General features: G+C 58.3%; 3 protein-coding genes across 3 annotated transcripts; 1 reads left to right on the forward strand and 2 right to left on the reverse strand.

Moving 5' to 3' along the window:
* Window positions 1-3,758: 3,758 nt before the first annotated feature.
* Window positions 3,759-4,871, reverse strand: CH63R_03144 (PX domain-containing protein; the record flags this gene model as incomplete). The annotated part of the gene is made up of 1 exon (XM_018298119.1): window positions 3,759-4,871. The coding sequence occupies one exon, from the start codon at window positions 4,869-4,871 to the stop codon at window positions 3,759-3,761; it is 1,113 nt and encodes a 370-aa protein (XP_018162935.1).
* A 1,661-nt stretch (window positions 4,872-6,532) lies between these two features.
* CH63R_03145 (EB1-like domain-containing protein) lies at window positions 6,533-7,547 on the reverse strand (the record flags this gene model as incomplete). The annotated part of the gene is made up of 4 exons (XM_018298120.1): window positions 6,533-7,065; window positions 7,143-7,255; window positions 7,352-7,423; window positions 7,534-7,547. 4 exons carry the CDS (start codon window positions 7,545-7,547, stop codon window positions 6,533-6,535), a joined length of 732 nt encoding a protein of 243 aa, XP_018162936.1.
* A 688-nt stretch (window positions 7,548-8,235) lies between these two features.
* On the forward strand, window positions 8,236-14,733 carry CH63R_03146 (Actin patch protein; the record flags this gene model as incomplete). The annotated part of the gene is made up of 4 exons (XM_018298121.1): window positions 8,236-9,843; window positions 9,900-10,630; window positions 11,202-11,467; window positions 11,588-14,733. 4 exons carry the CDS (start codon window positions 8,236-8,238, stop codon window positions 14,731-14,733), a joined length of 5,751 nt encoding a protein of 1,916 aa, XP_018162937.1.
* Between the last annotated feature and the right edge of the window lie 743 nt (window positions 14,734-15,476).

A 15,476-nucleotide genomic window follows, 5' to 3' on the forward strand; every position in this document is an offset into this window, starting at 1 on the left:
GCCATGAGTAATTTTCCAAGCAACAAAAGGGAACGACTGGGTGGCGTATGGTGATGGTGAGAGTTGCAGTATTTGGGATGGTGAAAAAAAGCAGAAGAGCAATACTCACAAGCAACGATGAGAAAGAAAAAAAATAACAAACGCCAAATACCCAGAGTGCAAGATGGGCAAAGACCAAGGCGTCAAAGCGGGAGCGAGAAAAGGAGAGAAGAGTCGGGTATCGAGAGGTATTTGTTGATGCTCAGACGCTTGTGCTGAATTGCGTCTTTCCACTCCGGTCTTTGCGCTTTTTGGGTGGGGGTCTCCCTGATTGTGTCGGGGACCGAGCCAGGAACAAATATGTCTTGCCTTTTCTCTGCTGGTTAGTCAAGACAAAGTGGTAGGAAATGGAGCTGTCTGGTGACACGGCGCCGTTCCTGGTGGAGGGAGGTCGGAGGAGGACGTAGTGGTGGTGATGATGATGATGAGAGAGAAAACAGCGGCGACGACGGCGGGCAGGAAGGGGCCTGGAATTCTTTTGTGTTTACTTTGTCAGTTTCTCTCCGGCGGCGGAAAGACAGGAAACAGAGGCGCAGGACAGGATAGGGTGTTGACTACCTACCTAGGTACCATAAGTAGAGGTAGGTAGGCGCTAGTGGCTGGAACAGCGCTGGGAGGGAGAGTTGATGGGTCCAGGGCCTCTCAGCGGACGTGGGTCCACTTTTCACTCACTGACCTCGTTTAAGCGAGGGAATCAGATGGTGACATTTTGACAGGTGGGGGCAGTCCACAGGCTACAGGTTACGGATTACAGGCTACGGCTGCTGCTCTTTGATCTTTGAGAAAGGAACACACAGACCCAACGCCGAATGCCTTTGGTTTTGACCGTTGACAGGTAGGTAGGTAGGTACCTTATGTCTCACTTGCTTCTTGTTCGCCTTCCTTTGCTCTGCTAGCTTCAAACCTCGAAACTTCATTCTTTGCCCGTTGCAACTGCATGCTCGGCTGGGGTAAATGACCTTGGCTGTTGAGACATATATATCATTGCCATTGTTGTACGAACTCAGTACACTGTCCCTCCCTAACTGATGGTAAATAATGTTGGGGTTCGTCGCTGAAAACCGCCATCCCAGCTTGGCCTCACGGGCTGAGAGGATCTTCCTTGCACCAGCAAGACCCTGAAAAAAGCCAAACACACGGATGACCGAGCTTTCTCTTCTCCTTCCAGCCACCGCTTTCGATTCCCGGCAGAGGCTGCGATGGCCTCGTCCCTCTCCATGTCCACAATTTTCGATGCCTATTTACATGTTCTTCCCAATCGAAATGGCGCATCACTCAAATGTCAACAGTATCTGACCAAACATCAGCCAACCAACCAACCAACCGATGGACGACACACGACTTCACCGCCGCAAACGGGAAACATCGTCCACACGATCATCAAAACAAACCTCCCGTTGCCGAGTCCACGACCTCCCCCCCGCCCATTCTCAGTTTTCGAGAGTCCGGGGGGGCCTTTAAGGCTCAAAGTCCACTCTCCCTCCTCCGACCGTCCAATCCCAAGAGAGTGCTCAATCTCCTGCCTATGAGAGGCTCTCCGTCAAGTCGCCTGTGGACTATGGACTGTGGACCGTGGACTATGCTGCGGTCCCTTGAGCGGTCAACCACTGGGAGTTTGCTGGGGGACAGGTCCACCAAGCCACCTCCCACAGCGAATCGCGGACATTGAGGCTATTTTCCCCGGGAGGAGGCTTCGGCGCCAGCAGCACGCACAAATCCTCTTTGGGCGGAGGGCCATAGAGACAGATCGCCAGCCTCCGCCAGTCCCGAACGGCCACAGTGCCCTCGGGCCTCGCAACAACAGTGGCGGCCTCCTCCTCCGCCTCCTTCCTCTCCTCCCTCTCCTCCAAAAAGCCTGCGTCCAAGGACCGGCATGCATCGTCATTCTGCCAGTTGTTCCCAAACGATCCTCGGTTGATTGAGTTCTACATTTGGCGGGGTCGATTACGAGGCCTGATCGGGCGACTATGGCGGTTACTGGCGCCGTTGGGCTACTTGAGTACAGTAGGTTTCAACTCAGGCCCCAATCGTCCCAACTGGCAACGTCGGCTGTGGAGGTTCCTCCCCCCCCCTCCCCCATCTCCAAAAAAACGGTGCTCGGTTTCGTTGCCCAGCAACCACGGGAAGTCCCTTGAACCGTGTGTATCCACGGCGCTATGAGTGACGTATCGGATGTCACCAAGTGGGCGCCGGTCACAAGTCCCACGCCAAACGTCTTTTGGCCCCTGCCGGCCGGCAACGCTTGGTGTCTCTTGCACGACTCGGACTCCCCTCCCCAATGTCCACGGACGACTGATGTTTAGGGAGAGAGGCGCCATGATTTTTGACCATGTGACGTGCCTTGGTGATGGCTTCATGCTGCAGCGACAGAGCCCTTCCCCCTACCACCTATTGGACTTCCCACTCGGATCACCTATAGGCTACCGGTCTCGCATTTCTTCTTCAGCCGCAAGCAGTGGCCAAGGACAGGACCGATGTGACAGCGGCCGACTAACTGCATGCGACCACGCGCGCCTGTCAACGGCAGGGGTACGCCCATAAGCAGCCCTCTGCATGTGCAAGAGGGGAGGAACGGTCCGCCGCCGCTGTTTTGGCAACTTCTAGAGAGGGGGCAACATCAAACACTCCCTCCCTCCGCTACCTAAGCCAGGCTTGCATCCGGCCATGCGTCGACCCCGAAAGCTGTTGTTGACGAGGCCAGCCACATCGAGCCGGGGGGGGGGGGGGGGGAGTCCCGTCGTATCGTGCCATGTTTTCCCGAGTCTTGCGGTTTCTCAGAGAGCCTTCAGGCGAACCTGAGTCACCTGTCCTGGCGAATTGAGCTCTCACTGGCGGCGTCCTCTAGGATGCGTCGTTGTACTTTCGTCGTGTGTCATGCACCAAAGGCACTGCCGTTTTGTTTCGTCTCGAACGGCGTATGCTCTCGTCAATGGGAGAGGGCACCCGACTGGGAGGAGTCTAGGACACGTCAGCTCGTGGCGTAGGCGCGCCAGGCCCCCAACAATTGCTATCAAGCTGCTGCCTGGTTGCCGCAGTGCTGTCCCGAGAAGAACGTCCAAGGGGGGCCTCCTTGGATCTAGGTGAATGGCTTCCTTCTCTCCAGTTCACGTCCACGACCTGCTGCCGGGGGGGCAGTGAGTGACCTGCCTGGCAACCCCCCCTCCCATCATCAAACATTGTTACAAGCTGCTCAGGGATCACGTGTGCCGCTGTTGCCCTTCTTGATTGACTGGTAACGTATAACATCTTGGGGTCAAATCGTTGGGTAAACCCTTAAGACGTTCCCGCGTAGATCAATGGTGGCGAGTTTCGTCCTGGGGACAGATTAAAATGTGTGAGCTCATATATCGGCCGAAGCCATCCCGTGCTGGTATTTCCATGCATGACTATAAGAATAACAATAAAAGGCAGCGCTGTTGTGTTTTGTTTTGCAGAGAAGAAGAAGAAAGGGAAAGACGTTTTGTAAATGCGAATGTCGTCTGTACATATGTACGTTTCCGTGAATTAACCACTCCCACCCAACAGAACAGAAGAAGCACAGTGATGGGAAGAAAAAGCACGGCCAGTCATCGTGAACGAGCCGGCGCGACCAAAAGTGAAGCCAACTCCAAACACCACGCAAAAGCATCCAATACCCGCCCGCCGACCCAGAGAACCCAGACGACGAGCTCGAGCACGGCGACGACGGCCCGCGCGGCGAGCCCGGCGGCGCGCCGCAGTCAGAACTTGTTGATGCGCTTCTTGGCCACGTCCATCTTGCCGCCCACGCGGTCGGCGTCCTCGTTGAGGCGGTCGAGCATCTTGGTCTGCTCCTGCACCTCGTCGTTGATCCGCAGCCCCATCTCTTTCTGCCTGCGCACGATGGCCGCCAGCGTGTTGACCTGCTCGTCCTGCTCGCTCATCATCTGGCGCTGCAGTTGCACGACGCCGCTGTTGTCGAGCTCCCTCGTGCGCTCGTTCTCCGGCAGCGGCGCCCCGAGAACCCGGCCCCCCGTCCGCGCCCCACCGTTGCGGCTGTTGCCACCGCCGCCCAGCAGCGCCGCCTTGTCTCCCGTCGAGGCCCACCCTTCCCTTCCGCCGGATCCGCCGCCGATGTTCCCCTGCGCCATGCTGTTGCTCAGCTTGTCGAGCCCCTCGCGCTCGACGCGCGCCGACGAGAGGAGGTCCCTCCTGCGCCGCAGCTCGCCGTCGCCGAGGCGTCCACCCTCCTGCATGGCCCGCAAGCCGTCGGTGAGGGTGCTGACCAGGGTGCCAGCCTTGACAAGGGAACGCTTGGCTGCGGCGCCGGCCTCGGCGGCAGCGGTGGTGTTGTTGGCGTCGACAGCGCCATCGCGACGGGCGAGGTGGTTACGAGCGTCGTGTAGGCACGTCTTCATCTCGCGATGGAGGTCGAGCCAGGTGGTCGGGTCTCCGGCGCCGGCACGGCCGTTGGTGATGAGGCCGTGGGCGCTCGCGGCCGAGTTGGAGGTGCTGCCGACGCCGGTCGAGGGCAGGTTGAGGAAGGCACGCCAGGCGGTGGTGTCACGCCAGCGGCGGTCGGGGGACTCGGCGATGGCGCGGAGGTAGGCCTCGAGGCCCTGGCGGCGCTGCTCGGTGAGCTCGGGGGAGGAGACGGTGGATTTGAACCAGGACTTGGCAGGCAGCGGCTTCGGGGGTGGGGAGCCGACGAGGGAGGTGAGGGTCTGGTGGAGGGCGGTGAAGTCGGAGTAGCGCTTCTGGACGACGAAGGACTTGAGCGGCAGGCGCAGGGTGATGTTGTAGAGGGTGTATGGCTTGGATTCGCCGGTCGAGAGGATGGTCGAGGGGATGGAGATCTCGGCCGGGGGCGCCATTGCAAGGTGCGGTCGAGGATAGGTGATTCTCGGTGATAGATTGTTTGTCGGGAGGTTAAGTCGATGTTCGAGAGCTGTAGGCTCGAATGAGCAGAGTGGCGGGTCGTCGTAGCTCCCCTCGTGAATCCTGGGTGGTGGATGGAGAGCCGGGGGAAGAGAGTAGAGATGGAGAGAGTGAGAAAGCGTCGGGGGGCAGTGTCGGTGATGTATTCGTAGGTACAGAGTACTACTGTGCAGCTACGTCGTTTAAGCTTTTTGACGTCGTCTCACATGAGGTTGAGAAGCCGGGGCATTGATCGTCAAAAGTCGTCGCAATAACAAGGTCGTCAGCCAAGTCGAATCCGTTTTGGTGTTGTTTTTGCGTAAAGAATGGCGGAATGGTGGAATGGGGTGCGTAGTGTAGTGGTTCTTTGGTCAGTTGTTGTTGGCGTCAGGCCTGTCGAAGCAACAAAGGCTCCAATGTCTTTGGTCTGGTTCGTGGTTCGTCTGGTGGTCGTTCCGGGTCGAGTTCCAGGTCCCCACAGTCAGTGGTTTATTTACAGGCTTGCAGTGGCCGTTGCAGCGTTGCAGTTCCAGTTCCAGCAGCAGCCGCAGCGGGCCATACCTTAAAGGGGTTTGGCCCACTGGCCCACCAGTCGCCCATACCTGTTTTGAGGTCCCCTGTCGATGCCTCTCTCTCTCTGTTTCCGTCTGTGTGTGTGTGTGTGTGTGTGTGTGTGTATGTATCTGATGTACTCTCTCTCATTCTCTCTCATTTTCCCTTCCAAAGCCCCATTCCAGGAAGACAACTGCTGCCTAGGTATTATAGACAGGTGGGCAGATGGTCGAGGATGCCCGCCGCCGGCTGTGTCCGTGAACGATGTTGGACGCCCGTGGCGCATTGGCGTGGAACTACTAAATCAGGGTCTGCAGCAGGGGAATGACCGCATATCTGGGACACTCCCACCTCACCTGGCTCGACACTGTCTTCACACCCGATGGAGGCGAAGCCTAGGCTGACGCAAGCCAATAGGCGCACCCGTTGCTGCTGATCAGGTCACATAGTCTGAATTGCATACCCTTGTTGGACCAATACTCGCTAGAGTTAAAACAAAGTGCACTCGGAACGATGAGGCGGCTGACTGGAAACACTCTTCACTGGTGTCCAAATCAACGCTCAGCTAAGGCTGTGACTTGATGACAAACATTCTGTGTACACCCGACAAGCCATGGCTTGTACTTCTTAGACAAGACGTTTTGTGTCTGCCGGCAGTCGAGGCTGGAACTGTTCTATGACCAGCTAGCTAGACAACTATAAGCCAGTCATCTGTCTCGGGCATTGCTGCATGGGCACTTGGATCGTTACATCAAATGCACTCTCAAGAAAGACGGACAACCAACGAATGACTCGATCGATGCTCCCGACAAAACATTTTGATTCTATCATGACTCCTCATACGGGGCCAGACCGCCGCAAACTCTGACCGACTTCGGCCTCGACCGTCCGAGTACTACTCGGCCTCCTCATCTCCGGTATACTGATTATTACGTGCCGCTGGGTATTTGCACTAGCGCCAAACCCATGTGCTTTTTGCCTCGTCGCTCCCGACAAGACCTTCGCGCCCCCGAAGCACCCGACGGGTTTCCTCTCTGCCTCGCCCAAATACACCTCTCAACCCCATCTAGAAAGTCTCCTGGTCGTCCACGGCCTCGCCCTCTGCCGGGATCTCGAAGCCCTCCTCCGTCGAGTACAGGATGGTCTGGATCTGCTTGACGAGGCCGTCTTCTTGCTTCTCCAGCTCGGGGTCCTCCTCCACCGCCTGCTGCACCAGGAGCTCAATGTCGCGGAGCTTGCTGAAGTAGAAGTCACGCTCGCGCTCGAGGCCCACGACCGTCTCCTTGAGCGTGGCGTTCTCCTGCTGGAGCGCCGCCGTGCCGGGGCCGGCCGCCTTAGCCACACGGCCGCCGCCCAGGGGAGTGGTGCCGCCTCGTCTAGCAGCGGTACCGGTACCGGACGCCGTGCGGGGCGCGGCACCGCCACCCGAGGGGACGGGGGCGCCCTTTCTCCGCGCGACGGCATCGTACTCGTGGTCGGGGAAGTTCAGGTCCCAGAACTTCTTGGTCCATTGGAGGAACTCGAGGTTGTCCTGCATCTTGCACTTGACCAGCGCCTCGACGGGGATGGGCTTGTCGACCTGGTGCTTCGCAAAGGTGTCTATTCGGGCGAGGGCCGTCAGCATGACCGGGCGGCGGACAGAAACGTGGGACGAGATGGGAGGGTGCAAGACTCACTCTGCAACACCTTGAAGTTCTGGATGTACGCATATTCGCTGTTGACGTTGAACTTGACTCGGGACATGGGGACATCCATAAAGATGCTGTCAAACACCTGGCAGAGGGCGGCGCTGCAGTTCGGACCCAACAGTTAGCAACACCATCAAAATCATCAGGGTCCCACTATAAAACACATGGCGGGGGAGGGGTATCCGATCACCACGTACCCGGTACCGCATTGCTCGACCTTTGTGATGTTGAGCGACAGCAGCTGGTTCAACCACTGAATGAGTTCCTGTCTGGAGAGTCCATGGCGTGTTAGCAGAGAGTTCCGACGCGCCAACGTCTGGAGATGCGGCCAAACACAACGCCGAAATGGTGGTGTGGAAGGGGATGGAAGCTCGCCCACCTGGATTCGCCCATCTTGTCTGTGTGTACGTGGGTGTGTTTTGCGTTTTGTGTGTGTGTGTTTTCGCGGATGGATGGGACTAGTGTGTGGACGGCCGGGTGAGTCGAGATGCGCGCTCGAAGGAAGGAAAATCGGTTGAAAAAGACGCTCGGGAGAAGCAGATAGACGCGGTGGTAGTCGAGGGGAAGACGCGGGAAAGTGAGGCACCAAGTTTGGTTAGGACCGAAAAGACAAGTTGTAAAGTCAACAGGGCGGCAGAAATTAAATCTCGTTGCTCTGTCGGCGCCCCGGCGGCGTGAAGGCAGCCAAAATTGTTGCTAATAAGCTGTGAGTGGTCGCCCAATCAACCATGGTGGGGTCCCCCCCGTCGGGACTTGCCCCTGCGGCCCTCCCCCCTACTGTCGCTGGACACTGGACGAAGGAGAGATAGAAGATGACAAAGGGCATCACGTGCCCAACGACAAGCACGTACCGATTTGGAGCGATCAAGAGATTGACTCCACCCATTGTCTGACCGCCTTTCTCGAGGGTCGCTTTTGAAGACGGCAGAAAAAGTTGAGCTCCACCCTCCGTCCAGAAAAATTTCTGGCTCAGGAACAGCGCCCCGAAGCTTGGGAAGAAAGAAGCGTGCGAGGGCCAGAACGATATACCCCGCGATCCCGACTTTCGCTCTCTCTACAACGTCTGCCACAATCTCTCAACATGGCTCCCTCTAACAAGCGCAAGCCCGTCGACGACGATTTCGTCCACACCATCTCCGACAATGACGAAGACATCATCCAGGAGGAGGCCCCCGTCGCAGCGCCCCCCAAGAAAAAGGTGAAAACCTCCAAGAAATCGAAAAAGGCCGCTGCGAGGGAGGACACCCCCGAAGAAGAAATAAACGAGGGCATCTGGGGCGCAAAGGACGAGGACGATGGTGCCATGGACTCGGATTTTGAGTTTGCGCAAGACGGTGCCGTCGAATTCGGCGACGCGGAGCTCGAGGGCTGGGGTTTCGAGGGTGCAAAGAAGTCGATGAACAGTAATACAACACTCGGTGTCGACCTGGACGAAATCATCCGCAGGAGACGCTCAAAGAAGGACGACAATGACAAGCCGGAAGAGGCACAAGAGGAGGCCGTCGACGACGAGGTTGAAAACGACATGGATTTGGACATCGACCTCGATGACGATGACGACGAAGTCCTGGCCGACGACGCCTTTGGCATGGGCATAGACCCCGACGCCAAGCAATCCGGATCTGAAGACGAGGGCTCTGACGCGGACGAGGCCGGTGACGACGACGACGATGATGCAGCATCAGACAACGATTCCGTTGCGACGCCCGTCGACCACCCCGAGGACAATCGCGATTCGGACGACGAGGAAGAGGAGGATGCCGAGGAGCAGGCCAAGCGCGACGCCTTCTTCGCCCCGGAGGAGCCAGCGAAACCTGGCAAGAAAGATACCGCGTCGTCCTTCCAGGCCATGTCGCTGTCGCGCCCTCTACTGAGAGGTCTCGCCGCCGTTGGTTTCTCCAAGCCGACGCCTATTCAGGCCAAGACAGTTCCCATTGCGCTGATGGGCAAGGACGTTGTTGGTGGCGCTGTGACGGGTTCCGGAAAGACGGCAGCCTTCGTCGTTCCCATTCTTGAGCGTCTTCTGTACAGACCCAAGAAGGTACCGACCAGTCGCGTCGTCATCCTCACGCCGACACGTGAACTGGCCATCCAGTGTCACGCCGTTGCCACCAAGCTGGCCGCTTACACCGACATCAAGTTCACCCTGGCCGTTGGTGGTCTGAGTCTCAAGGCCCAGGAGGTGGAGCTGAGGCTGCGTCCGGACGTCATCATCGCCACGCCCGGTCGTTTCATCGACCACATGAGGAACTCTGCCAGCTTCAACGTTGACACGGTGGAGATTCTCGTGCTGGACGAGGCCGATCGCATGCTCGAGGACGGTTTCGCCGACGAGCTGAACGAGATCCTGACGACGCTGCCCAAGTCCAGACAGACGATGCTATTCTCTGCGACGATGACGTCATCCGTCGACAAGCTTGTACGCGTGGGAATGAACAAGCCGGCCAGAGTCATGGTTGATTCGCAGAAGAACAAGACGGTCGGCACCTTGGTGCAGGAGTTTGTCCGCCTGCGCCCCGGCCGCGAGGACAAGCGCATGGGCTACCTCGTCCACATCTGCAAGACAATGCACACGGAGCGTGTCATCGTCTTCTTCCGCCAAAAGAAGGAGGCTCACCGCGCGAGAATCATCTTTGGTCTGCTCGGCATGTCCTGCGCCGAGCTTCACGGCAGCATGAACCAGGCTCAGGTAAGCCAAGCCCAGTCGGATATCAAACTTGTTGCTCTAGGGGACCCCACTAACAGCGCATGCAGAGAATTGCCAGTGTCGAGAATTTCCGTGACGGCAAAGTCAACTACCTTCTGGCGACGGATCTTGCTTCGCGTGGTCTCGATATCAAGGGCGTCGACACGGTCATCAACTACGAGGCACCCCAAAACATTGAAATTTACGTGCACAGAGTCGGACGTACGGCGCGTGCCGGCAGGACGGGTATCGCCATCACGCTGGCGGCCGAGCCGGATCGCAAGGTGGTCAAGGCGGCGGTCAAGGCAGGCAAGGCGCAGGGGGCCAAGATCATGAGCAGGGTGATCGAGCCGACGGAGGCGGACAAATGGCAGGCGCAGGTGGACGAGATGGAGGACGAGATCGAGGAGATCATGGTGGAGGAGAAGCAAGAGAAGCAGTTCGCGCAGGCGGAGATGCAGGTGCGCAAGGGAGAGAACATTCTGCAGCACGAGGCGGAGATCAAGGGGCGCCCCAAGAGGACGTGGTTCGAGACGGAACAGGACAAGAAGAAGGCCAAGGAGGCGGGGCGCGACGAGCTCAACGGGCCCAAGGGCAAGAAGCAGAAGCTCAGCAACAAGGACAAGAAGAAGCTCGACGCCAAGGCGATGCGCAGCGAGGACAAGGTGTGGAAGAAGGGCCGGGCCGAGCGGGCGGGACAGGGCGCGGTGCTGAATCTCAAGAAGCAGCCCAAGAAGAAGAACGTGCCGGCCAAGGGCAGGACGAGGGCGAAGCTGGCCCGCGAGAGGCGGTGATTTTATCTGATTTGTAGGTATTGGGGGTGTTGTAAAACGAAAAGGAGCAGAGAGTTGCTTAGACGAAAAATACCATGTGGGAAAATACTATTTTAATATCTTGGCAGGGGGATTTCTGCATCTGGATCGTGTAAGTGGGTGGTGGGTGGGAGGTGAACCAGCTGAGCAGGTACCTCGACCAAGTATCTCGGTCTCACATGCCCAGCGTCCAAGTCTGGTTGGTGCATTCATTGCTTGGCTACAGTGAACAGTAAACGTTACATCACCTATCAAGGTAGGTACCTATCACCGAGTAGGTAATACCTGCTTCCTGCTGCTGCCGCCGCTGTTGAAGGCACTAAGGTACCTCAGCTTAGGTAGTTAGACAGGTATGGGAAGATGACGTAATGCTTCCTCGCTTCGAGTCTCGAGTCCCTCCACCAACCTCCTTCCCCAGCGTCACGGCGTGCGTCCGCAGTCAGCACGGCCAGAAGCGAGCTTCTCTCTCCCCCCCATTCCGCCCGCATAATCGCATGTCGCAGCAACACCACCACCATCTTGTCGCATCCGACACTGAACAATCCTGAGCAAGCAACCCGTTCCGCCGTTCCATCCCATCTACTACGAGACTAACAACGCTCACCCCTCGACACCGGGAGCTTCTGAGACCAACACCAACACCAGGACAAACCTAAAGCTTCCACCCGCCCACCGTCACGAGCCCCCCTCTTCCCTCCATCACCACGTGCTCCCGCTTGCTCTTTTGACCACGAACGGTTCGCGCCAATTCCACCTACCCAGAGCCTTCCCGAGACCATGTGCTTCCATCACCCTTTACCCTGTCTTCATCAGCTGTAAGAGCGTGTGGGGGTCAGAAGACGCTGTCGCCTGCCAGCCTCGTGCACCCTGTCGACTTTGCCTCGTCGGCCTCGGCCCGCCAACCATCGTCTCTCTCCACCCTTCCACGGACTAAGATTTCCCCCTTCTACATAACGCCCACGCCCTGGGCCGTCCCGCGCCCGAAGTTCGTCTTGGAACCTTATCCAAGGCACAAACGAAGAACAAACTGGCTCCCTTCGGGCGATTTGGCCCCCCGCGCCCGCAACCTCACAACCGCACCAGCCTCTTGCGATACCTGTTCCCGCGAAGCCTACGAGACCGATACCGCGAGCGTCTTCTCGACTTCCGCGTCGACACCCTACCCCAGCTCAAGCGCCGGTTCCAGTCCAGCATATACCGATACATCCTCGAGCGCCAGCGCAAGCGGAACAACAAGACCAGGCTAGTTGACCTGTTCGCCCGCCACGGTCGCCGGCTGCTCCTGGGTCCGACTTCGGTCAAGCCGAAGCGGCATCCGAGGGAGAGAGGGGCCAACTTAGGCAAAAGGATGCCCACGTTCTCAGACTATACGACCTACGGAGGAGGCGGCGGAGGGCGTGGCGCTACCGGTGCCGGTGCCGGTGCTGGTGCGAGTGCCCGTATCGGTGCAGGAGACGGTTATGGATACGGTGCTGCATCCCCCGATGACCCGGGCGAGAGGGGCTCTCGGCGAAAATGGCTGGCCGCAAAGGCTGGGAGTGTATACCGTGCTGGTGCTACTGCCGTCAACGAGATAAGGGAAGGGTATGCGCAGACGAGGGTACGGCCCCAGGAGCCCGACGATGGCATGCCCCGGACGACGATCCCCGGATCGTTTCCTGACGTCGCCATCACAGTGCGGGGAGACGATCAAATGGTCATCTTTCCATCGTATGCAAAGCGCCATGTCAAGCAAGACTGGACTGTGGAACACCAGCAACATTCTGAAGAGCAGCCGGGGAGTGTCAAAGACCAAGAATTTTGGAGAAGAGAGTGGGAGCGCAACGAAGATGAACGGGCCATCGTCGACATCGACGTCAGGGGCTGGGTCTACTCGCCGCACAAGGGCCCGATCACCAGGAGAAACCGCATTCTCATCGGTCTTGCGCGCCAGCTGAGCGGCATTCCGGCGCCTAGGCAGGACGTCCCCGCACCCGTTGATAACCTGTCCGCTTTGCACCAATCCCACGAGGAGAGGCGCGAACAGGAGAAGATCGCCAAGGAAGCGGCAGAAATCGAAAAGAGAGGACAGGAGGAACAGCGTGTGGCGTACCAGGGCGGCTTCAGCGAGGCGCCAAAGGACGGGTCCGATGACGACGCACAAAGCATATACCGCGCGAGGTCGAGGTCTCGAAGCGGTGCCCACACACCCATGACAGCCCCGGGGTCTCCCAAGCTGGTACCGGCCAGGCAGAACACGACGGGCACTGATCTCACCGACGCCGAACTCTCTGTTGCGAACGCCAACCTCATGGCAAGGATAGCACCGTTCATGACGACGCCTCTGGTCCAGCTGCCCATCACCGTCTTCTTCTACAACGACGAAAAGTCGGCCTCGCGGACGGTACAGACAAACGACGCCGGTCACTTCATCCTCCGCGCTGCCTTGGAGTTTGTCCCCACGCACGTCCGCGTCCTCGCCAATGAGGATCTGTCGGCTACCCAAGAGGTCAAGATCATCGAGCCAAAGGGCGTAAGCCTGATCAGCGACATCGACGACACTATCAAGCGCTCCAACATCTCGGGTGGTGCCAAGGAAATCTTCCGCAACACGTTTATTCGAGAGCTGAAGGATCTGACAGTGGACGGCGTTCGAGAGTGGTACAACGAGCTGCATAAGATGGGTGTCAGTATGCATTATTGCTCCAACAGCCCGTGGCAGCTGTTCCCCGTGCTTGCGAGCTACTTCATGATCGCCGGTCTGCCCCCGGGCTCACTTCATCTCAAGCAATATAGCGGTATGCTGCAGGGGATCTTCGAGCCGGTGGCGGAGAGGAAGAAGAGCACCCTCACCAGGCTCATGCACGACTTTCCGGAACGCAGGTTCTTACTGGTCGGCGACAGTGGCGAGGCGGATTTGGAGGTCTACACCGAGCTGGTCGAAGCGCATCCGGGACGCATCATCGCCATCTTCATCCGCGATGTCACAACTCCAGAACAGGCTGGCTATTTTGACAATTCTTTTGGGGGTGGCGGAAACACACGTCAAACGGCCCCGACGTTCAGGATCACAACAGATCAAAGCGATACGCCTTCAAGCCGGCCAGGGCTGCCCCCGCGCGGCGAAGCCAAGACCGTAGGGCCAGTCATCGGCGACCTGATTGACTTCTCGGACGAGCCTGAGGAGACGACACTGAACGATACGGCTGCCCTGGCTCAGATCAAGGCCAGGCCGAAGCCGCAGACGAGCTCCACCGACCTAGTCGTTGGTCGCAAGCCCGCTCCGCCTCGACCGAACAAGCCTGCAGCTCTACGCAGCGCTCCATCGGATACGAACTTGAACACACTTGGTGCCAACGGCGGTGGTGGTGGTGGTGGTGCCACACCTCCTGCTGTGCCACGATCTCGGAAGCCATCCGCTGACCGTGGCGGACCCCATCCTCTATCGCAGATGCACAACTCGTCACAGCAGACCGTGGGCAGCAGCAGGAGCTTGCCAAATGCAGCCAGAATACCGGCCGCTGCGGCCCAAAATGCCACGAGTAAAACGGCCAAAGTGCCGCCGCCGCCGCCGCCGCCTCGGCGTCGAGAAACCTCATCCGTCTCGCGGAGTCTGAGCCCGCGGAGGATCGACAGCAGACGCAGGCTGTCGAGCAACGACGATATCGACTTTGATGCGCTGCCCCCGTCCGCGGCACCGCAGACGCAGGCTCCTCCGCCCACTTTTGCGAGGGCCAGGACTGGCAGCCTTAAGTCGGGCGCCACGTCGCCGACGGGTAGCCCGAATCTCGGACCCGCGGCAGCGCCGAACAGGAAGCACGAGTTGTGGATGCGCCGGCTGCAGCGGGCTCAGGAAATCCTGGAGTCGCACGGGGTGGCCCTGTACACATGGCGAAGAGGCGACGACGTCGTGGCGGAGGCTGTGGGGATGGTCAAGGAAGAGCTGAAGAAGATTGGCCTCAACGGGGAGAAGAACGCGACAACGGAGGGGAAGAGGTTTGAGAGACAGATTAGGAGGGAGCAGTCACAAGAGCAGCAACAGAAGCAACAGCAACAGCAACAGCAACGACAGCCGCGGGGGCCGTACCAGCAGAGGCGGTAATCGTCCGAGGTTTCATGACGGCATCGGAATACCATGCTTGGAGATGACAAAGAGGTGGGGAGACGAGGGGAAGCGGCCGACCTGATGGAGGGCAAAACGGAATAATGTGGCACTGGTGGAGATGATTCAAGTAGATGTTCACAAATAAGTCTGAAATTTATCAAACCACGAGGACGAGGACGAAGTGTCTAAAGTGTTCACAACGTGATTGGTTCTCGACTTGAAGCGTGGCCGGCAGGGCTGGCCCAGGTTGTGAAGGTAGTACGAAGTAGCCATGACAGTTATGATAAGGATGACAGCTGAGCACGGTCTTGATTTGTGATGAAAAGAAAGCATCGAAAATGATCTGATGCTGCGGGGGGGGGGGGGGGGGGGGGGTTGAGAGTCAAAAGTTGACTGCCCTAGTTTGTCGGTACTTTAGGTGAGAGATACTGCCGCGGTCTGTCGAGGCTTGACTGCACTTCAGATCCGGTTGCCCGGCGTATGGGAACGCATGAAGGGACAGATGGCTCGCTAGACAAGAGACCGTTTGAAGAAGATTGAAGCAGACCTGGTTTTGGTTCCCGGAGGTAGATGAACCCCTCTCGCTCAGCCATCCTGTTGACACCCCCCGTCCACTCGATGTGAAGCTCACGCGCAGGGAGGGACCTTGGCTGACGGGACAATCCCCCGGGAGGTACTCGGTGGCCCGTGTGTGAATATCTCGTGCATTAAGACATCAGACGAGTGATAGATTGGGCCGG

The sequence above is a fragment of the Colletotrichum higginsianum genome, chromosome 2 (assembly GCF_001672515.1).
Source record: "Colletotrichum higginsianum IMI 349063 chromosome 2, whole genome shotgun sequence".
In the NCBI taxonomy this organism is placed as follows: domain Eukaryota; kingdom Fungi; phylum Ascomycota; class Sordariomycetes; order Glomerellales; family Glomerellaceae; genus Colletotrichum; species Colletotrichum higginsianum.